The sequence below is a fragment of the Eriocheir sinensis genome, unplaced genomic scaffold (genome assembly GCF_024679095.1).
Source record: "Eriocheir sinensis breed Jianghai 21 unplaced genomic scaffold, ASM2467909v1 Scaffold476, whole genome shotgun sequence".
NCBI lineage: Eukaryota > Metazoa > Arthropoda > Malacostraca > Decapoda > Varunidae > Eriocheir > Eriocheir sinensis.
In genome coordinates, this window is record NW_026111805.1 from 239886 (window position 1) to 262500 (window position 22615).

Here is a 22615-nt window from a genome sequence, read left to right on the forward strand (position 1 = left end):
CATATACAATCCATTCTCCATGAATAAAATGTTCGTTATCAGAGAGTTCTTTGATCTACATAATGTTTTGAAATACTTTGCCTGAGTTTAAGCAACATTGTGTTTCAGAAGTAGTTGCTTACATTTTTCAACGGTGATATGACTGCTTGTAGTGGTAGTAGTAGTAATAGTAGTAGTAGTAGTAGTAGTAGTAGTAGTAGTAGTAGTAGTAGTAGTAGCAGTAGTAGTAGTAGTAGTAGTAGCAGTAGTAGTAGTAGTAGTAGTAGTAGTAGTAGTAGTAGCAGTAGTAGTAGTAGTAGTAGTAGTAGTAGTAGAAGTAGCAGTATTAGTGGTAGTAGTACCTGTAGTAGTTATTGTAGTAGTAGTAGTAATATTAGTATTAGTATTTGCAGTGAATCCTATACTATGGACTGAAAACTTGCCCTGCCATTAAGCCGCGAATTTTGGAAAATCAACCGCTTTGGTGCGAATCGCCATAACTTCCTTATTTCTTGGGCTACAGAAATATTTTTGGTATCAATCGAATGCAAAATGAAAGGGCTATATATTTTGATAAGCGACAGGGCTCAAAACCGACTAGAAAGGGTAAACAATCGAATAAATCGGCAAAAAATGACTGAAAAAAATCAATTTTTGAGTTCCCACAAACAGGCTACTTTGTGACGGCTCGACAACAAACATGGAATCGAACTATCAAAAAATAGTATAGTAATGCCACACTAGACAAAAACGGTAAAGTGTCAGGAGTTCGTCAAAATCGTTCTCAGAAGGGTTTACGTTTCGAGCTCAAGCTACTACTGGGAGTTTTTTTCAGAGTCGTCTTTTGCAAATTTATTTGATTTTTTACCCTTTCGAGTCGGTTTTTGAGCCCTGCAGCTTACTAAAAAAATATATATATATATATATATATATATATATATATATATATATATATATATATATATATATATATATATATATATATATATATATATATATACATATGGCCCCTTCATTTAGCCGTCGATTGATACCAAAAATATTTCTGTAGCTCCAGAAATAAGGGAGTTATAGCGATTCGCACCAAAGCGGTAGATTTTCCAAAACTCGCGGCTTAATGACAAGGGTGCCGCAAGATCAAGAGTCCTCCGTCCCTTACTTCAGATGTCACTTGTATTATAGTCCGGCAAATCTTAAGTGGCGGCTCTGACGTAGACAGCCCGCTAGACCCTGTTGCCACGTCTCCAACTGACCTCACACACCGTACCTTCCTCTCTCTCTCTCTCTCTCTCTCTTTGTGTGTGTGTGGGTGTGCGAAAGAGAGAGAAAAGTGGAGGTTTACTTTCATTCGGGGAGTATGGTGCTGGTGCAGAACAATGCATAATAATAATAATAATCGCACCAAGACTCTACCCCTTGGGTGGTGTGGAAATAAGGTCAGAGTGTAATATTTTAATGTTTTTAGCGACCACTCCTTCCCCACTCCCTGGCCATCCCCAGCGGAACCTCACCACTCACCTGCATATGACTCACATCAGAATTTGCTTGACGGTCCTGGCATTCCATATACAGGTACAGTCTCCATATTTTATCATAATTATGCCATATGGCTGACACTGTATGGCAGATGGCAGACTCTCACTAAAAAATGGCAGAAATGCAATCATTAAAGCAGGCAGAGCAACTGGCAATTGCGGTGTGTTGGGTTGAGAAGAGCATGACAACGCCGCGGTGGCAACGCTGCCAAGTGTTGTACAAATTTCTTTGTATTCACTCACAGATAGAGAATCAGTCAATAAAACCATATTTGTTTTTATACTAGAGTGAGAGAGAAAGAGAGAGACACGGGGAGAGAGAGAGAGAAGGGTGTGAGAGGCACGGTACGCGAAGTCAGTTGGAGACATAGCACCAGTGTCTAGCGGGCTGTCTACGTCAGAGCCGCCACTTGAGATTTGCTGGACTATAGTAGTAGTAATAGTAGTAGCAATAGTAGCTTAAAAATAAGATGTTTAGTAAAGTTTGTAATATTAAATAAAGATGGTTGTCGGCCACAGTCATTGGCGGGGTGGGGCCAATGCATTGCTTTGTGAAAGGATATGAGAGAATATACCGCTCACAACGCAACTCTAATAGATGGAGGCTGTAGTAATAGTAGTAGCAATAGTAGTAGTAGTAGTAGTAGTAGTAGTAGTAGTAGCAGTAGTAGCAGTAGTAGTAGTAGTAGTAGTAGTAGTAGTAGTAGTAGTAGTAGTAGTAGTAGTAGTAGTAGTAGTAGTAGTAGTAGTAGTAGTAGTAGTAGTAGTAGTAGTAGTAGTAGTAATAGTAGTAGTAGTAGTAGTAGTAGTAGTAGTAGTAGTAGTAGTAGTAGTAATAGTAGTAGTAGTAGTAGTAGTAGTAGTAGTAGTAGTAGTAGTAGTAGTAGTAGTAGTAGTAGCAGTAGTAGTAGTAGTAGTAGTAGTAGTAGTAGTAGTAGTAGTAGAACACACAAGCACACGAAAACAGAAGCTTGTATCAAGTAACATAGTCACATCATGCTCGAACGATCTGTTGTTGTTGTTGCTGTTTTCATATACATTGATTTATTGCTCATTTCAGGTATATTAAAAAAAACATCTGGCTCTGCCAGTGCTTATAAAGGATGTCTTAATAATCTACTGCATGTAAATAATGATTAGTATAATCGAAATAACATGAAATAGTAAATTATGACTCGTGAATGCAACGCTAGGCTATTTAGAAAATTAGGCTACACATTTAGAATCAGGCTACTACATAAGAACATAAGAGCGCAGGAGTCTGCAAGAGGCCGGTAGGCCTGTACGAGGCAGCTCCTTTGACCCTAAGCTCCCGTGTATCTAACCCCACCTAATATCGCTGTCCATGAATTTATCTAGTCTATTTTTGAATGTGACAATTGTATTGGCACTCACCACATGACTGCTAAGCCTATTCCACTCATCCACCACCCTGTTAGTAAACCAATTTTTGCCTATGTCCCTGTTGAATCTGAATTTATCCAGTTTAAACCCGTTACTTCGTGTCCTGCCCGGTTCTCTTACCAACAAAACCTTATGAATGTCTCCCTTATTAAAGCCCTTCATCCATTTATAAACCTCGATCATGTCTCCACGCACCCTTCGCCTTTCTAGAGAATGCAAGTTTAACTGTTTGAGTCTTTCCTCGTATGGCAAGTTTCTCAACCCCTGAATCATCTTAGTCATCCTCCTCTGCACCGATTCTAACATTTTGATATCCATTCTATAGTAGGGTGACCAGAACTGAACCGCATAGTCAAGATGAGGTCTAACTAATGCTAAATATAGTTTGAGGAAGACTTCGGGGCTTCTGTTGCTTACGCTCCTTGAAATAAATCCCAGTACCCTATTAGCTCGATTTCTAGCTTGAATGCATTGTGCCCTTGGACGGAGATCAGAGCTCACTAAGACCCCTAAATCCCTCTCGCACCCAGACCTACTTATGAGAGTGTCATTTAAGCAATAGTTATGTGAGGGGTTGTTCCTACCTACACTCAGAATACTGCATTTCCCTACATTGAACTCCATCTGCATCGTATGTTATTTACATGCAACACGTCAAAATTCTTTAAGTATAGACACTTACTGAGTCGGATGTCACTTTATGTGCCTGAACGAGATGAAATATGTTCATCTGTAAGGCTATGAATCGTTGAAGTATGATCAGACTATACTGTTTGATATACAAATTGTTCTTTCGTGTGCTTGTACGGCAGATTATCGATGCAAATCGGCACGTTTGCGGTTCATATAAAAATATATGAGAGTTTTTTTGTAACACAAACATTCAAATATATCACTGAAAATATAAAGTTAATCTTCACGCAATCACGAGCTAACAATGCGCAGGTGCCACATGTACGTTCACGAGTGGACAGGCGGAATGGAACGGACTATGGCAGCAGTACCAGCCACAGCAGCAGCAGCAGCAGCAGCAGCAGCATCGTCATCGTCATCATCATCATCACCATCATCATCATCAGCAGCAGCAGCAGCAGCATGGCTGTGGCATCATTTCATTCACCTTCATGAACGTTCCCACCGCCACACCTGAGATCGCCGCCAACGACAGGCCTCTCTGCCTTCCGTCACCAGGATCAGAAGTATTCTCAACAGCTTCCGGTGTGGCTGCCGCGCAGTGTGTGATGCGGCGGCACCAGGACACTGTCTGGTAACGTAATGGTCGCTGCCAGGCACTAAGGCGTGTCTGTCTCTCCCCCTCCCCACACAGGAGCCACGGCCCTCTACTGGGCTGCATGGCGGGGCCAGGATGATTGTGTGCGTGTACTCCTTGCCGTCAGTGACGTTAAGGCCACGGCCATAGATGGCAGCACACCCCTGCACGTGGCTGCGCGGGCAGGGTATCTGGAGACGGTGAAGCTGCTGACGAATGAGGACGTGACTGTCCTCGACACGGAGGACGAGGACGGAAACACCCCGCTGGACGTGGCCACGATGCAGGGCCACCATGCCGTGGAGGCCTGGCTGGCCAAGAAGAGCGGCGCGGTGCACATGGACGCCGCCCGCTGCCTGCGTCTCATGGTGAGTACTGGCGCTGGGGCTGTTGTTGTTGTTGTTGTTGTTGATGTTTCTTTTATTATTATTATTATTATTATTATTATTATTATTATTATTATTAGTATTAGTATTATTAGTATAAGTATTATTATTGTTATTATTAATATTGTTATCATCATAATCATTATCATTCCTATCATTTGTATTAGATTATTACATTTATTATCATTATTATTAGCGTCTTCCATTAAGCGTAACCCGTTTCTGGTCGTGATTCAGAGTCCTTGATAGATTCGATTGTTTGATTATTATTGGCCCTGTTCTCGCCGCGAGAGCGTGCCAGCGTTTGAAAAACCGCGGCGAAAACAGGGCCAATAATGGCGTCCAAACCTTAGGTTGTCGGGACTATATCTATCAGGGGTTACGCTAAATGGAAGACGCTATATCATCACTAATGATACTGTTTTTATCAGTTATTATTATTATTGTAATTAAAATCATTGTCATTATTATTTTTTTTAATGTTATCGTTGTATTATTATTATTATTATTATTATTATTATTATTATTATTATTATTATTATTATTATTATTATTATTATTATTATTATTATTATTATTATTATTATTATTATTATTATTATTATTATTATTATTATTATTATTATTATTATTATTATTATTATTATTATTATTATTATTATTATTATTATTATTATTATTATTATTATTATTATTATTATTATTATTATTATTATTAATATAATTTTATTATTTTTATTATGATTACCTTAATGTGTAATGTTGAGTATTTGTGTGTATTTCCTGACATCATCACGACTGTTACTATTGCCACTAACATTACTATTGTTCATATGTATTTCCTGACATCATCACGACTGTTACTATTGCCACTAACATTACTATTGTTCATATGTATTTCCTGACATCATCACGACTGTTACTATTGCCACTAACATTACTATTGTTCATATGTATTTCCTGACATCATCACGACTGTTACTATTGCCACTAACATTACTATTATTCATATGTATTTCCTGACATCATCACCACTGTTACTATTGCCACTAACATTACTATTGTTCATATGTATTTCCTGACATCATCACGACTGTTACTATTGCCACTAACATTACTATTGTTCATATGTATTTCCTGACATCGTCACGACTGTTACTATTGCCACTAACATTGTTATCACTGCTAACATCACTACAGTCGGTTCCTTCCACCCGTCCACTGCCGAGTGCGATTGCTTGAAAATCAACTGTTGTGATAAATATTCAAGTTATTTTTACAATAATATATTTGACTGTTTATGTACACAAAACCATCAGACCCAAACATGCCATAACATGCCGTATGGGTCATACACGCACACACGCCTGTATCGAACACCACAGTCAGACCACAGTCGACCGAACACTGGCCTCCTGTATGCCTGCAATCCATCTCATTTTAGGTACATACAAAGGCACCTGGCTCTCTAAGAGTGAATAACAAGTATTTTATAAGTCATTGCGTGTAATTCACACAGGCAATACTCGAAATAGCCTTGCACCGGAAGAATATTTCATGCCATTTACTACATTACTGATGTGATTTGTAAGCAAGAAACCATTGCACCTCCATAGCCAGATGTCTTTTTTCTGTTCCCGATACGAGATAAATAACGGGTGTTCAAAAGGCCTTTGTTAGTTCGAGTATAGTCTGTTTTTTTATCTCAACAGTTGATGTTCGTCCAATGACGTAACGCAGCGCACTCAGCCGCCCCGAGCTGCATCCTTCCCTCCCTCTCCCTGACTAATCCTTCCCTCCATTGGACGTGCCGGGTTCCTGCCTATAGAGACGCGAGCCTCGCCGCTGGTCTTGGTACAGCAGTGCTGGCGGCGTGGCAAGGCAGGTCGATCACGTCCTTGTTAGTACTCGTTGGAGCATCCTCCAGAACTGTAGGGTTTTCCGGAGTGCTGAGTTCTTTACGGCCGACCACAGACTTGTTGCAAATCCAAGGATACGCATCACGTCCAAAAAAAAAATCTTAAGAATCAACTTCCCACGGGTAACCCTACAGAGGTACAGTCATGGCCATGGCAGCCTACCAAGCTGTGTGTGTGTGTGTGTGTGTGTGTGTGTGTGTGTGTGTGTGTGTGTGTGAGTATTTTCAAGCACAAGAGACCGATTGCGCAGTGTTGGCTGTGTGTGTGTGTGTGTGTGTGAGAGAGAGAGAGAGAGAGAGAGAGAGAGAGAGAGAGAGAGAGAGAGAGAGAGAGAGAGAGAGAGAGAGAGAGAGAGAGAGAGAGAGAGAGAGAGAGAGAGAGAGAGAGAGAGAGAGAGAGAGAGAGAGAGAGAGAGAGAGAGATTTACATAGATTTACATAGAAAATCAGACCAGACAGACCCCATCGTCCAGACTTGGTGGTCTGTCCTTAAACCTAAGTGATTTTACATTAATCAGAAGACTCCAAAACGTGCATTTCTACTCTAGTTGATATTAAGTTGAAGGAAGTGACGGTCGAGCTTATTTTTGAAGGAGTCAATCGTGTTACACTGGACCACTGACGGTGGAAGCTTATTCCATTCTCGCACTACAACGTTGGTGAAGAAAAATTTGGTGCAGTCTGAATTTAATTGTCTACATCTGAGTTTTACGCCATTGTTCCTCGTGCGCAAAGTGTCATCGATCATAAACAATGTTGATCTGTCTACATTCGTGAAACCATTAAGTATTTTAAAACATTCGATCAGTTTTCCTCGGAGGCGACGTTTCTCAAGAGAGAACATGTTAAGGGTAGAAAGCCTTTCTTCGTAGGATTTGTTGCGCAAGGAAGGGATCATTTTCGTTGCCCGAAGCTGAATACCTTCTAATTTAGCAATATCCTTTGCATGGTGGGGAGACCAAAACTGTACCGCATATTCCAAGTGGGGTCTGACTAAACTGTTGTAGAGCGGGAGTATTACATCTTTATTCTTGAATAAAAAGTTTCTTTTAATGAAGCCCAACATTCAGTTCGCGTTATTTGCTGCATCGATGCATTGCTGTGAGAATTTGAGGTTTGACGCGATTTTGACCCCCAAGTCTTTGACGCATTGAACGCTTTTGAGTTTAACGCCGCGCATTTCGTATTCGAATTTCTTATTCCTCGTTCCAACTTGAAGGACCTGGCACTTGTCTACGTTAAAGGGCATCTCCCATCTATCCGACCAAGCTGAAATTTTGTGCAAATCCTCTTGGAGGCTTTGCCTGTCTTCGTCAGTGAGAACCGAGTTGCCAATCTTTGTGTCGTCTGCAAATTTACTAATGCGGTTATTGAGTCCAACATCCACGTCGTTGATGTAAATAATGAAGAGCACTGGGCCAAGGACCGAGCCCTGAGGGACGCCACTAGTGACAGGCGCCCACTCTGAGTTAAATCCGTCAATCACTACTCTTTGTTGTCTGTTGCTCAACCAATTCGCGATCCATTGGTTTACTTGACCGTCAATACCTATTTGCTTTAATTTGTAAAGTAATTTATGATGCGGGACTTTATCAAACGCTTTCTGGAAATCAAGATATACTACATCCAGTGATTTGGTTACGTCATAAACAGTGAAGAGGTCGTTATAAAAGGTTAATAGGTTTGAGAGGCAGGATCTTTTGTTTCTGAAGCCATGTTGTGAGTCCCCAATCAATGAGTGGCTTTCAAGGTAATTCACAATTTTGTCTCTAATTATGCCCTCAAGTAGCTTACCTACAACCGAAGTTAGACTAATGGGCCTGTAATTACCTGGTACTTTTTGTCTCCTTTCTTGAAAATCGGTGTCACGTTAGCCTTTTTCCAATCTGAAGGGACGATGCCTTGTCGCAAGGACATATTGAATACGGTTGTGAGGGAAGAGAGTATTTCGCTCTTTGTTTCTTTCAGCAGAGTTAGATATACTTTGTCAGGTCCAGGACTTTTATTTGTTTTAAGTGAATGGAGAGCTTTAAGGACTTCATCGGTTGTTATTTCAAAATTAGGCAATGCATGCTCGAGATTTACAATAGTACTGGTGTTGGTGGTAGCGAGAGGAAGACTGTTAGTATTAAACACCGAGGAAAAGTAATTGTTTAAGAGGTTTGCAATGTGTTGGCTGTCAGTCACTAGTGCACCGTCGCTGTTTGTTAAAGGTCCAATACCACTTTTGATCGCCTTTCTGTTGTTTATGTAACTGAAGAAAGATTTCGGATTATTTTTACAGTTGGCTGCAATATTTTCTTCGTATCTACGCTTTGCCTGACCTACTAGTCTTTTTACTCGTCGCCTGGCATCATTATAAAGTCTAATGTTTTCGGGCGTGCTTTGTTCTTCCCTTAACCTGTAAAACAATTTTCTCTCATTGACTGATTGTTTAATTTCGCTATTAAACCACGGTGGGCTTTTATTAGTGTTAATTCGCTTCTCGCACAAGGGGACGAATGTGTTCTGCTGAGTGAGTAATTGATTTTAAGGCTTAGCCAGGCTTCCCTACGTTGCCGTCATCTGATAGTTGTATTTCTGTTTTTTTCGATTTCTACGAAGTTAGCTCTTTTGAAATTGGGCACCTTTACTTTATTTTCAGTCACTGATGATTGAGCTTTAATGTCGACGCGCACTAATTTATGATCGCAAGAACCGAGGTGTTCTCCTACCGTGACACTACTGACAAGGTTATCTTGGGTCGTTATAACAAGGTCGAGTATATTATTTTGTCGAGTTGGCTCAGAAACCATTTGGCTTAGATAATTTTCTTCTAGAAATTCGATCATTCTATGTGACTCGCCTTCTGTACCTGACAGTGTCGCCCAGTCGATATGGGGGAGGTTAAAGTCTCCTAATATCAGTGAGTCGCTGTTATTAAGTGACTGTCTTAAGACGCTGTACATTTCATGGTCGTCATCGAGTGATTGCCCGGGAGGTCTGTAGGTGACAGATATATTTAAGTTGACTTTTGCAATGTTTACTCGCACGCACAAATGTTCAACGTTACTGTTTCCCGGTGTTTTGTCAGTGGGTTGCAAATTGCTTTTGACATAAAGGGCGACGCCACCGCCTCTACAGTTTACACGATCTTTGTTGAAGAGTCTGTAGCCATCTATGTTGTATTCGGAACTTAAATCAATATTTGTGGTGTCGATAAATGTTTCGGTTATAGCAATTATGTCAAAATTTTCTGTTAGAGCAAGACATCTCAGTTCATCAAATTTGTTTCTTAGGCTACGCGCATTGAAACTAAGGATTTTTAAGTTATCTAGAGGCTTAGTAATAGAGGTGGTGGTACTTGCGGGATCACGGTTACGGGTTTGTTGCGATGCACGGCGTCTATGTACACGGGTGGGTGGAGGACGTGGCCGTGACTCGTTTTTGTTCGGATGACACGCACTGCTTCGTTGAGGAGCCTTCCGAGTCTGGCTGCCCCGATGGGAGAAAGGTGCAATCCGTCCCTGTGGAAGAGCTAATTTTGTCCATAGAAATTGTCCCATGCGTTTAGGAACTCCACGTCAAGCTCCCTACAAAGAGTCTGTAAGCGGTTTTTAGGCTGAAGGCCTTACTGAAAAAGTCGCTCTCCGCCCAAGTCCGTGGTAGAACTCCTGAAATCAAAATGTTAGGGGAATTAGTTTTATACTGCTGGATGAGCCTACGGTACTTCTCCAGGAGTTCCTCAGACCGGGTCGTGGTGACGTCGTTCGTACCTGTGTGAATAACAAACAGTGAATCATTAGTAGCCTGGGGGGAGATCTCCTCAAGAGCAGCAGTTATGTCGTCGATCCCAGCACCAGGATAGCAATAGTTCTTTCTTCGACGAGGAACTCTGCCGCAGAACTCAACGACCTGCTGGCGAATCATGGAGTCACCCACCAGGAAGGTGCTCTCCTGCTCGTCCTCCTCCTCCAGAATGGCAAACCTGTTGAAGCAATGAACAGGATAAATCGCTTGTCTGGCTGGTTTGGCTCCTCCATTCACGAGAGAGAGAGAGAGAGAGAGAGAGAGAGAGAGAGAGAGAGAGAGAGAGAGAGAGAGAGAGAGAGAGAGAGAGAGAGAGAGAGAGAGAGAGAGAGAGAGAGAGAGAGAGAGAGAGAGAGAGAGAGAGAGAGAGAGAGAGAGAGAGAGAGAGAGAGAGAGAGAGAGAGAGAGAGAGAGAGAGAGAATTACGATAACATACACAGACAACGCGCAGTACATAGGCCAACTTATCCATCTGTTGCTGTTACAAAAAAAGAAAAAAAAAACATTACCTAACAACCTCCCTCCCTCCCATTCTCTTACCTCAAGCCTGCTCTTTATAGGGGACGAATCTGTTCCTCTCTACTGAGGCTTCGTTCCTGCCGTGATAGTTTGTGACAGTCCAAGTAATCAACTGACTCCCTCCTCTTTTTCAGGTTTGCTTATATTTCCAGTCAAGGCCCCGCCACTCAAAACAACACCTGCACACTCGGTATCCAACCTGAACTGACCCCCTCCATGCTAAGGCAGTGCTCTGATTGGTCCAAGACAGTGACTTTCAAAATAGCGCCTTCTGATCGGACGAGCCTATTATCATTGCCAGAGTCGCCATCGATCAATTTTGACGGTGCATTTTTTATTGGTTTAGCGTAAATAGATCAGGCACATTATTAAAGCTGTGTGTACTCGCTCTTTTTTTGTAATTTATGTAACCTGATATATCAAAGTGTTAATTTATTGGTTTTCATTGTTACATTTTCGTCTAGTTTTGGAGGTGCGGTACGAGAGTTTGCATGACCACCAACAACAGCAGTCAGCAGCAAAACACGGTGCAAAGAAAACGACTCCCGCGGCAGTGACTTGGAATGAAGAACCTTGCCCATGACCGTAATTTTGGTATATTGTTTTTTGGGGGCTAAGGGCAGCATAGGTTCATGGGTTGGGTGGGGAGGGTGGCGAACGAAGCGAGCATGGGGGAAATCGCGTGGTTTCCGTTCGTGATAAAAAAATCCCCGAATGTGAGGGTTTTCCCTTCATCGAAGACATTCTTAATCCCCCCAAGCTCAAAAGCTACACGACTGCGACGCATTTCGTGTTCCCACCAAAACCCCTGCACCTGCTTTGGGTGAGAGGGGGGAGAATGGGCAAGCACTAGAATAATATCGTGTAATTGATGACCTTGTCTATGGGTGTACTATTACTAACTCATATGGAGGAGGAAAATTTGAAGGTTTCATAATTACGATTCATAATATACACTGCGGCTCCAGCAGCACTGCTTTTTTGTCAAGTTTGAAGAAATTGTCTCTTCTCGAAATCCGGCTGCCGACCTCTGCCCTAGATGAAATATATAATTGCAGTGTAATAAAACAGGGAAGCAATTGGCTCCCGCTCCAGGAGGCGCGCCGTCTCCTGGAGCGGGAGCCGGCCGAGTCGCCCGCCCACCTCGAGGGTAGAGCCACTCCCATTGGCTCCTGTTCCTCACAGAAGAGTCGCTCCGCCCTCCTCGAGGGCTGAGCCACCCCATTGGCTCCTGGTCCTCACAGGCGCGTCGCTCCGCCCTCCTCGAGGGTAGAGCCACTCCCATTGGCTCCTGTTCCTCACAGCCGAGTCGCCCCGCCCTCCTCGAGGGTAGAGCCACTCCCATTGGCTCCTGTTCCTCACAGCCGAGTCGCCCCGCCCTCCTCGAGGGTAGAGCCACTCCCATTGGCTCCTGTTCCTCACAGAAGAGTCGCTCCGCCCTCCTCGAGGGTAGAGCCACTCCCATTGGCTCCTGTTCCTCATAGCCGTGTCGCCCCGCCCTCCTCGAGGGTTGAGCCACTCCCATTGGCTCCTGTTCCTAACAGCCGAGTCGCCCCGCCCTCCTCGAGGGTCTCACACAGACGGCACTGCGATCGCCATCAAGCACAATCAACATTTTAAATTACTTGATGACTTCATTTCTGACGCCCTCGCGGTGGAGATCACCACTCGCACGGGCAAGGTCATCATCTTCGTATCTTCAGGAGACAGATCCCTGTGTACATGATAGCCGATATCAACGCCAACCACCCGATACTAGGCTACACGCATACCAACACCAAAGGAAGACAAATACAACACCTGATTAATCAACGAACCATTCACACATAGGCCGACACCTCCCCACATACATAGCTCACAACACAGCCACAACACCGGATATCATCCTCACAAACAACAACACTTATCACAATATCAGCATTGCTCAAGGCCCCATCACCATGAGCGACCACATCCCTGTCTTCCTTACCATCTCTTCTACTCCCATCCAAATCCCCACACGCCCCAGACCCAACTTCAACCAGGCCAACTGGGATCAATTTCTCACAGATATCGCTGAAAAACACAGGGACTCTCCCGTCAACCCGCAGCTTCGGTTGACTACATCGACACGTATCTTCAAGAATGGTACATCACAGTTGTGACCGCAGTCAAAAACAAAATTCCAACAACACGCCACAAAACTCTAACACACTCTCACTTGAGTCACACGACACGCACCCTAATAGCACAACACAAAGCCATACAGCATGAGGCCAACACCAACGGCTGGACTTATCCTCTCTATAGACGCCACAAACAGCTCCAACTCACGCTACAACAACACTTGCAGAGCGACAGCCGCGCCCACTGGGGTGAGGTCATTGCGGAGACAGCCTCACTATACCATGACCCAGCCACCTTCTGGCGTAAGACAAAAGAACTCATGGGAACCGACACGACGATCCCCAAAACCTCTTCTCCCCAACACGCGACAAAGTGTACGACAACAACGAGAAGGAGACGCTACACAGAAATCACTGCGAAGACGTTTTCAGTGACGCGGATGAAGACTGGGACGACGAAGAAACAGAGACTGAATTACGCGACTTTCTCGCCAATAAACTCCATAGACTTTCCCCTCACGTCAATGCAGACGCCAGCAGACTAATTCTAACAACTACTTCCTCACTTTTGAAACTACATATGAACACATCCTTTCCATAATCAAAGGCATGAAAAAGACATGCCCAGGACAAAGTGGCATAAATAAAACCATCTTAAGACACCTCTCCTTGAAGCCATTGCATACTTAAACAAAGACTCTCAATGCCGCCCTTTCAGCAGGCTACTTCCTTGACAAGCTCAAGAAGGCCACGTTGAGGCTGATACCAAAAGTTGGTAAAAAACCTCACTACCCCGCTAACTACAGGCCAATATCCCCCTTTGAAGTGCCGGGGAAGATATTTGAGTGAATTCTTGACCACCGACTCAGGACATTCCTTGAAGACTCCAACATCGACAAAGACTTACACAGTCTGGGTTCCGCCCAGGAAGGGGAGCCACGCACGTCCTTGCTCCTGTGACCGAGACTGTCGCCCAACAGAAAGCTGACGGGGGACAGTGCCATCTCGTCCTGAGAGACATCACCAAATCCTTCGACAAAGTCTGGCACCTAAGAATCTTACACCTCGGACCTCCTATCATTCTCGAAAAGCTCATATGCGACTTTCTAGATGATAGGTCGGCGAGAATAAGAGTTGGAAACTACCTCGGTGACAGCTTTGACCTGAGCTGCGGTGTCCCTCAGGGCAGTGTGCTCTCCCCGACACGATTCGCTCTACACCAGAGATACCCCTCCCCTACTCAGAGGCAAGATCATCTCATACGCCGACGATGTCACTCAAATCGTCGGCTATCCAGGGAGGTCAATTCAGGTGGCTCATCTCTCAACATCCCGGGAGATTGACTCCCTTAACTCCTATGAGTCGAGATGGCGAATACAAACCGACACCAACAAATTCACTGTCATGAAGCTCGGCTCCCTATACCAATGAACAACTGATTACTGCAAATGACACACACCACACGCAACAAACGGGCAAAATCCTGGGTCTCCACATCTCTACAAATGGTTACTATAAACATGTCCAGAATAGAGTCAAGTATGCCAGTACGTCAAAACTATACAGATTTAAGCTGATGCCCATGCACAAACATAAAAACCCACCTTGTAAATACACTTATCCTGCCATCCTTGATTACCCTCCCATACCCACACACACATTCAGTAACACTCAACTCGCTAGACTCCAGAGGGTCCAGAACACAGCCTTACGTTTTGCCACCAACCAATACCACCCATACGCCACGACCACAGAGCAAATCCACATAGAAACAAACACTCTCCCGCTCAACATGCGTATACACAGCACAGCCACAAAAATATGGCAAAGACTTGCCCTGATCAACATACACCACTTCAACACCCTCACTGACAACGCGAACAACATACTCAGGTACAACAGAGCCTTCCCAAGCAGCCTTGCCGCAATAAACTCCCTGCCTGCACCGCTATTCCACTGAATCTGATCCACCCCAAAGAAGCAAATTCAGAATCACTGCATCCACACTCGGCTAGCTAGCTATACGCAAACACCACAACTACACGTTACACCCAAAAACACAAATGTAAACACAATCGTGACTCCTCCGAAATCAAACATGTAAGAACTTGTTGTGAACATAACGTCGACTACGTGCCAAACAATGTATCAACCAAACTTCAGCTTCATGAACTGATTGTAAGCCTAAAAGTGTCATAAATGCCCTAGATAGGTGGACTTCCTTCTTTTCTCCCTCCTACTCCTTTCTTTACTTCTCTCTTTACCTTCCTCACCCACCTCTTCTAATTCTTCCCCTCTCTCTGTCTAAAAAAGCCACCTCAGTTCCTCTCAAGAAGCGAAAGGAAACTAGTCGGGAATGAACTCATCTGAAACACACCCGTGTTCATCAATTTTGTTTCTTAGGCTACGCGCATTGAAACTAAGGATTTTTAAGTTATCTAGAGGCTTAGTAATAGAGGTGGTGGTACTTGCGGGATCACGGTTACGGGTTTGTTGCGATGCACGGCGTCTATTTACACGGGTGGGGTGGAGGGACGTGGCCGTGACTCGATTTTTGTTCGGATGACACGCACTGCTTCGTTGAGGAGCCTTCCGAGTCTGGCTGCCCCGATGGGAGAAAGGTGCAATCCGTCCCTGTGGAAGAGCTCATTTTGTCCATAGAAATTGTCCCATGCGTTTAGGAACTCCACGTCAAGCTCCCTACAGTCTGTAAGCGGTTGTTTAGGCTGAAGGCCTTACTGAAAAAGTCGCTCTCCGCCCAAGTCCGTGGTAGAACTCCTGAAATCAAAATGTTAGGGGATTTAGTCTTATACTGCTGGATGAGCCTACGGTACTTCTCCAGGAGTTCCTCAGACCGGGTCGTGGTGACGTCGTTCGTACCTGTGTGAATAACAATAACCTGTGTGAATAACAAAAACCTGTGTGAATAACAATCAATAAGTAAGAGAGAGAGAGAGAGAGAGAGAGAGAGAGAGAGAGAGAGAGAGAGAGAGAGAGAGAGAGAGAGAGAGAGAGAGAGAGAGAGAGAGAGAGAGAGAGAGAGAGAGAGAGAGAGAGAGAGAGAGAGAGAGAGAGAGAGAGAGAGACGAAAAAGGAAGGAAGAAGGAAGGAGGGGAGGAAGAAACATGGACTAGCAGGCAGCAGAAAGCCTGTTGGCTCATGACTAGGCTGCCTGCGTTCAGTGATTTAATCAATCCGTTTGCCATAGGAGTGGCTTGCAGGGAAGGATTAAAGCACTTGTGTACCTACTCTTGGGAACGTTCAGTTCACACCCGTTGCAGCAAAGTGGCGATCAATGCGTTTCTTGAAGGAGTTGATGGTCTCTGCGCTAACCACTTCTGCAGGAAGGCTGTTCCAGTGGCGAACAACTCTATTCGAGAAATAACTCCTGCCGATGTCGGTATTGCATCGCTTTGCTTGAATTGTTTTTCCGTTGTTTCTTGCTTTCAGGTTAGTTTGTAGCGTGAAGAGTTTGGAGTGATCAACGTTGCTGAGCTTGTTCAGGTACTTAAAGAGTTGTATCATGTCTCCCCGCAGTCGTCTCTTTTCCAACGTGAAGAGGTTGAGTCGCTCGAGTCGTTCTTCATAGGGTTTCGTCCTCAGTGATGGTATCATCTTCGTGGCGCGGCGCTGTACTCTCTCAAGTAGTTCAATGTCTTTCCTGTGATTAGGAGACCAGAATTGCACGGCGTATTCCATGTGGGGCCTTACCAGCGAATTATACAAGGATAACATAACTCCCGGCGTCTTGTATTCGAAGTTCCTCGATATGAACCCAAGCATTGTATTGGCTTTCTTACAGGCGGACTTGCAGTGTTTTGTTTGTTTCGTGTCACTGCTGATGGTGACCCCGAGGTCTCTTTCCTCTTGCACAACATGTAGTGGTTCGCCACCCATGTGGTATATGTGGTTGCTGTTTCTGGAACCGATATACATTACTTTACATTTGGTAGTGTTGAAGGACATCTGCCATTTTTCTGACCAACGAGTGAACTGGTCCAGGTCTCTCTGGATAATTTCGCAGCCTGCCGTCGTGAGGGCCTTCCCACCCACCTTTGTGTCGTCGGCAAATTTTGAAAGATTGGATTTTAATCCTAGTTCTAGGTCGTTGATATATATGATGAAAAGTATGGGTCCCAGCACTGACCCCTGTGGCACTCCACTTGTGACCGGGAGCCACTCGGAGGCCTGTCCGTTGAGTACAACTCGTTGTTTTCTTTCAGTGAGCCAGTCTTTGATCCACGCTGTCAGATCGTCGCCTAGTCCCGCCGACTTAAGTTTCTTGAGAAGTCTTTCATGTGGCACTTTGTCAAAGGCATTCTGAAAGTCTAGATATATAGCATCACTGGGAATATGATTATCCCCGTTTTCATAGATACCTTGGAAGAAGTCCAATTAATTGGTTAAGCATGAGCGCTTGTTCCTGAAACCGTGTTGAGCATCGGAAATGATGTTGTTGTCTTCAAGGAACCTAACGAGTTTGTCTCTGATGATCTTCTCAAGGATTTTTCCCGCCACTGAGGTCAAGCTGATTGGTCTGTAGTTTAGGGCCACACTTTTGTCTCCCTTTTTGTAGATCGGTGTTACGTTCGCTTGTTTCCAGTCTTTCGGGACTTTGTTTTGTTTTAGTGACAGATTGTAGATGGCGGTGAGTGGCTTGAGGATTTGCTGCTTGAGTTCCTTGAGCAGCCTGGGTGACAAGTCGTCGGGTCCGGTAGACTTGTTTGTCTCGAGTTTGTCAAGGTACTTTTTCACATCCCGTTCGTCGATTGTGCCAATTTCTAGGGTAGTGATTCCCATCGGTGGGGAAGGGCTCTCGGGTACGGACTGGGTATTCTCGACCGTGAACACAGACGTGAAGTTCCTGTTTAGGATTTTAACCATTTGTCTACTGTCCTGTGTTAGTACGTCACTTTCATCTTTTAGGGGACCGATATTGCTTTTTGTCTTCTTTTTGGTTCTTACATACGTGAAGAACTTTTTCGGGTTGGACTTGGCTTCGCGTGCAATTTGCTTCTCATAGTAGCGTTTACGCTGGCGAATGAGTGTTCTGCAAGCTCTGAGGCTTTGATGGTACTGTTCGCGTGCCTCGTCAGTGCTGTTTTCCTTTAGCAAGTTGTATTTTCTCTTCTTCAAATTAATCGCCCGTCGAGCTTGGGTAGTCATCCATGGTGTGCTTGTGGCATTATTTGTTATCCTTGTCTTCATGGGAACAGTTGTTCTCTCTACCTCCAGGAGTTTGTTCTTAAAGCCGTTCCACGCGCCGTCCACCGGACTGAGGTTCATGGGTTCCCAAGTTGTCTGGGTTAGCAGCTCACGAGCGAAGTTAAAATTGGCTTTTTTGTAGTCTGGAATCTTGGACGTGTTTTCGGTGAGTTCATGGTCTGTTCTGATCTTTAGGCGAATTAGGTGATGGTCGCAACCATCCAGTTTTTCGCCGACTTGACATTCACGTGTGAGATCTGAATCACTCACGAGTACTAGGTCTAATAAGTTATTTTCCCTTGTCGGTTGGGTAACAATCTGAGTAAGAAAAGTATCCTCTAACATTTCGAGCAATCTGTTACCCTCCCGATCTCCAATCATCGTGGTCCAGTCAATGTTGGAACAGTTAAAGTCCCCGATAATGACCGACTGTTTGTTTTGTGTTATGGTGTGAATTTCCTCGTACAGCGCTTCGTCGTCCGCTGCTTGTTGCTTTGGAGGTCTGTAAACGGTTCCAATCGTTATTTTGTTGTGCTTGCTAGTCTCTAGTTCAATATATACAGTGTCATATTTCTCTGAGTCTCCTTTGGTTACTTCCACGGCAGGGTATTTGTTCTTGACGTAACATATAACACCACCTCCTTTCTTGTGAAGTCTGTTTTTGTAGAAGCTCTCATATCCCGGAATTGAGAATTCGGTCATTAGGTGGTCAGAGGTGGCCCACGTTTCGGTGATGGCAATCACGTCCGGACTTTCTACGTCAACATAGGCAAGTAACTCATCCCGTTTAGGTATTAAGCTCCGCGCGTTGGTGTATAGGACAGAGATGTCCTTCTTGACTTCAACGCTTCGAGGCACAGTAGTCTGTTGTTTGCTTGTGTTTATGTTGGGGGCCCTGGTGTGTAATGAGCGGTCCCTACTGGTTGGTTGTTTACGATACTTTGGTGCCCTTCCCGCGCTCGGAGTTTTTTGAGGACAAAAGTACCTCCTCGTTCAGCAACCTACCAAGCCGTGCTGAGCCAATCGCATTGAGGTGAAGACCGTCAGGACGGAAAAGGTCGGGGATATCATAGAAATTATCCCACTGACTTGTGAACGAAACTTCCTCGTCCTGGCAGAGGTGCTTCAATCTGTTGTTGATGTTCGACGCCTTTCTGTGGAAGCCTGTGAAGGCGTTGATTCTCGGAAGAATCCCGGAGACAATAATGTGGCGTGACTTTTCCTTGAAGCGGCGGATTACTCGTCGGTAGTCAGCTATAATTTCCTCCGTGGGCATTGTTTGAACGTTGTTCGTGCCAGCGTGCAAAACAAAGAGTGTGTCCTGTTCCGTGCGGTCTGAGACGAGGTCTACCGCTTCTTCTATATCTTGTTGTTTTGCACCAGGAATACAGTAGGGTCTCCTGTTCTTGATACTTCGTCCACAGAACTCAGTCAGTCGTTCTCTAACAATGCTGTCACCCACCAGTTTTATGTTAACCTTGGTGTTGAGCCTTGATCCGTTTAAATGTGATCCGTCTTCACAGGAGACGGCTGGGAGGATGGTCTTCCGTCTACGCCTGCAAGCTAGGGGGGAGGAGGAGGAGGAGGAGGAGGAGGAGGAGGAGGAAGAAGAAGGAGGTGAAGAGAAGGAAGAAGAAGAAGAAGAAGCAGGAGAAGAGGAAGGAGATGATGATGATGATGATGATGATGAGGAGGAGGAGGAGGAGGAGGAAGAGGAGGAGGATGAGGGGGAAGGGGAGGAGGAGGAGTTGGAGGAGGAGGAGGAGGAGGAGGAGGAGGAGGAGGAGGAAGAATGAGAGGAAAAAGAAGACGAAGAAGGCGTAGAAGAAGAAGCAGAGGAGGAAGAGGAGGGAGTGCAGGAGGAGGACGAGGGGGACGAGGAGATGGATGAGCGGGCAGCGGAGGTGGAAGCAGAAGAAGAAGAAGAAGAAGAAGAAGAAGAAGAAGAAGAAGAAGAAGAAGAAGAAGAAGAAGAAGAAGAAGAAGAAGAAGAAGAAGAAGCAGCAGAGGAGGAGGAGGAGGAGGAGGAGAGGGAAGAGGAGGAAGAGGAGGAGGAGGAGGAGGAGGAGGGGGAGGGGGAGGGGGACGATGAGGAGGGGGGGAGGAGGAGGAGAAGGAGGACGGGGGGGACGAGAAGGAGATGGATGGGCACGCAGTGCAAGCGGTAACACAAGAAGAAGAAGAAGAACAAGAAGAACAAGACCTCACCTTGCGGGCCATGGCTCTCGTCCGGACCCCTGGGAGGGTGGAGGAGAGGGAGGAGGGAGATGAAGAAGGGGTGGAGGCAGTCGGAGTAAGAGAAGAAGAAGAAGAAGGCAAAGAAGAAGAAGAGGAAGAGAAAGAGGAAGAAGAAGAAGAAGAAGAAGAAGAAGAAGAAGAAGAAGAAGAAGAAGATGAAGAAGAGGAAGAAGCAGCGGGGGTGGGAGCGGGTAGAGGGGGACAACATGGAATGACAGGCAACAGAAAGCTTATTGGCCAACTAGGCTACGAGGTTGCCTGCTGTAGAGCCGTGATCTGCAAGAGGAGGAGGAGGAGGAGGAGGAGGTGAAGAAGAAGGAGAGAGAGAGAGAGAGAGAGAGAGAGAGAGAGAGAGAGAGAGAGAGAGAGAGAGAGAGAGAGAGAGAGAGAGAGAGAGAGAGAGAGAGAGAGAGAGAGAGAGAGAGAGAGAGAGAGAGAGAGAGAGAGAGAGAGAGAGATTTACACAGAAAATCAGACCACACAGACCCCATGGTCCAGACTTGGTGGTCTGGCCTTAAACCTAAGTGATTTTACATTAATCAGAAGGCTCCAAAACGTTGCACTTCTACTCTAGTTGATATTAAGTTGAAGGAAGTGACGGTCGAGCTTATTTTTGAAGGAGTCAATCGTGTTACACTGGACCACTGATGGTGGAAGCTTATTCCATTATCGCACTACAACGTTTGTGAAGAAAAAATTTGTGCAGTCTGAATTTACTTGTCTACATCTGAGTTTTACGCCATTGTTCCTCGTGCGCAGACTGTCATCGATCATAAACAATGTTGATCTGTCTACATTCGTGAAACCATTAAGTATTTTAAAACATTCGATCAGTTTTCCTCGGAGGCGACGTTTCTCAAGAGAGAACATGTTAAGGGTAGAAAGCCTTTCTTCGTAGGATTTGTTGCGCAAGGAAGGGATCATTTTCGTTGCCCGACGCTGAACACCTTCTAATTTAGCAATATCCTTTGCATGGTGGGGGGACCAAAACTGTACCGCATATTCCAAGTGGGGTCTGACTAAACTGTTGTAGAGCGGGAGTATTACATCTTTATTCTTAAATACAAAGTTTCTTTTAATGAAGCCCAACATTCTGTTCGCTTTATTTGCTGCATCGATGCATTGCTGTGAGAATTTGAGGTTTGACGCGATTTTTACCCCCAAGTCTTTGACGCATTGAACGCTTTTGAGTTTAACGCCGCGCATTTCGTATTCGAACTTCTTATTCCTCGTTCCAACTTGAAGGACCTGGCACTTGTCTACGTTAAAGGACATCTCCCATCTATCCGACCAAGCTGAAATTTTGTGCAAATCCTCTTGGAGGCTTTGCCTGTCTTCGTCAGTGAGAACCGAGTTACCAATCTTTGTGTCGTCTGCAAATTTACTAATGCGGTTATTGAGTCCAACATCCACGTCGTTGATGTAAATAATGAAGAGCACTGGGCCAAGGACCGAGCCCTGAGGGACGCCACTAGTGACAGGCGCCCACTCTGAGTTAAATCCGTCAATCACTACTCTTTGTTGTCTGTTGCTCAACAAATTCGCGATCCATTGGTTTACTTGACCGTCAATACCTATTTGCTTTAATTTGTAAAGTAATTTATGATGCGGGACTTTATCAATCGCTTTCTAGAAATCAAGATAGACTACGTCCAGTGATTTGGTTACGTCATAAACAGTGAAGAGGTCGTTATAAAAGGTTAATAGGTTTGATAGGCAGGATCTTTTGTTTCGGAGGCCATGTTGTGAGTCCCCAATCAATGAGTGGCTTTCAAGATAACTCACAATTTTGTCTCTAATTATGCCCTCAAGTAGCTTACCTACAACCGAAGTTAGACTAATGGGCCTGTAATTACCTGGTACTTTTTTGTCTCCTTTCTTGAAAATCGGTTTCACGTTAGCCTTTTTCCAATCTGAAGGGACGATGCCTTGTCGCAAGGACATAATTATTGAATACGGTTGTGAGGGAGGAGAGTATTTCGCTCTTCGTTTCTTTCAGCAGAGTTGGATATACTTTGTCAGGTCCAGGACTTTTATTTGTTTTAAGTAAATGGAGAGCTTTAAGGACTTCATCGGTTGTTATTTCAAAATTAGGCAATGCATGCTCGAGATTTACAATAGTACTGGTGTTGGTGGTAGCGAGAGGAAGACTGTTAGTATTAAACACCGAGGAAAAGTAATTGTTTAAGAGGTTTGCAATGTGATGGCTGTCAGTCACTAGTGCACCGTCGCTGTTTGTTAAAGGTCCAATACCACTTTTGATCGCC

General features: G+C 44.6%; 1 protein-coding gene across 1 annotated transcript in view; it reads left to right on the plus strand.

Moving 5' to 3' along the window:
* Window positions 1-4176: 4176 nt before the first annotated feature.
* The window catches only part of LOC126992489 (ankyrin-1-like), an 80908-nt gene continuing 62469 nt past the window's right edge, over window positions 4177-22615 (plus strand). Inside the window, exon 1 of the mRNA XM_050851247.1 lies at window positions 4177-4556. Within this exon, the coding sequence (XP_050707204.1) occupies window positions 4470-4556 (87 nt within the window). The 5' untranslated portion in view covers window positions 4177-4469. The remainder of the gene's footprint in view (window positions 4557-22615) is intronic.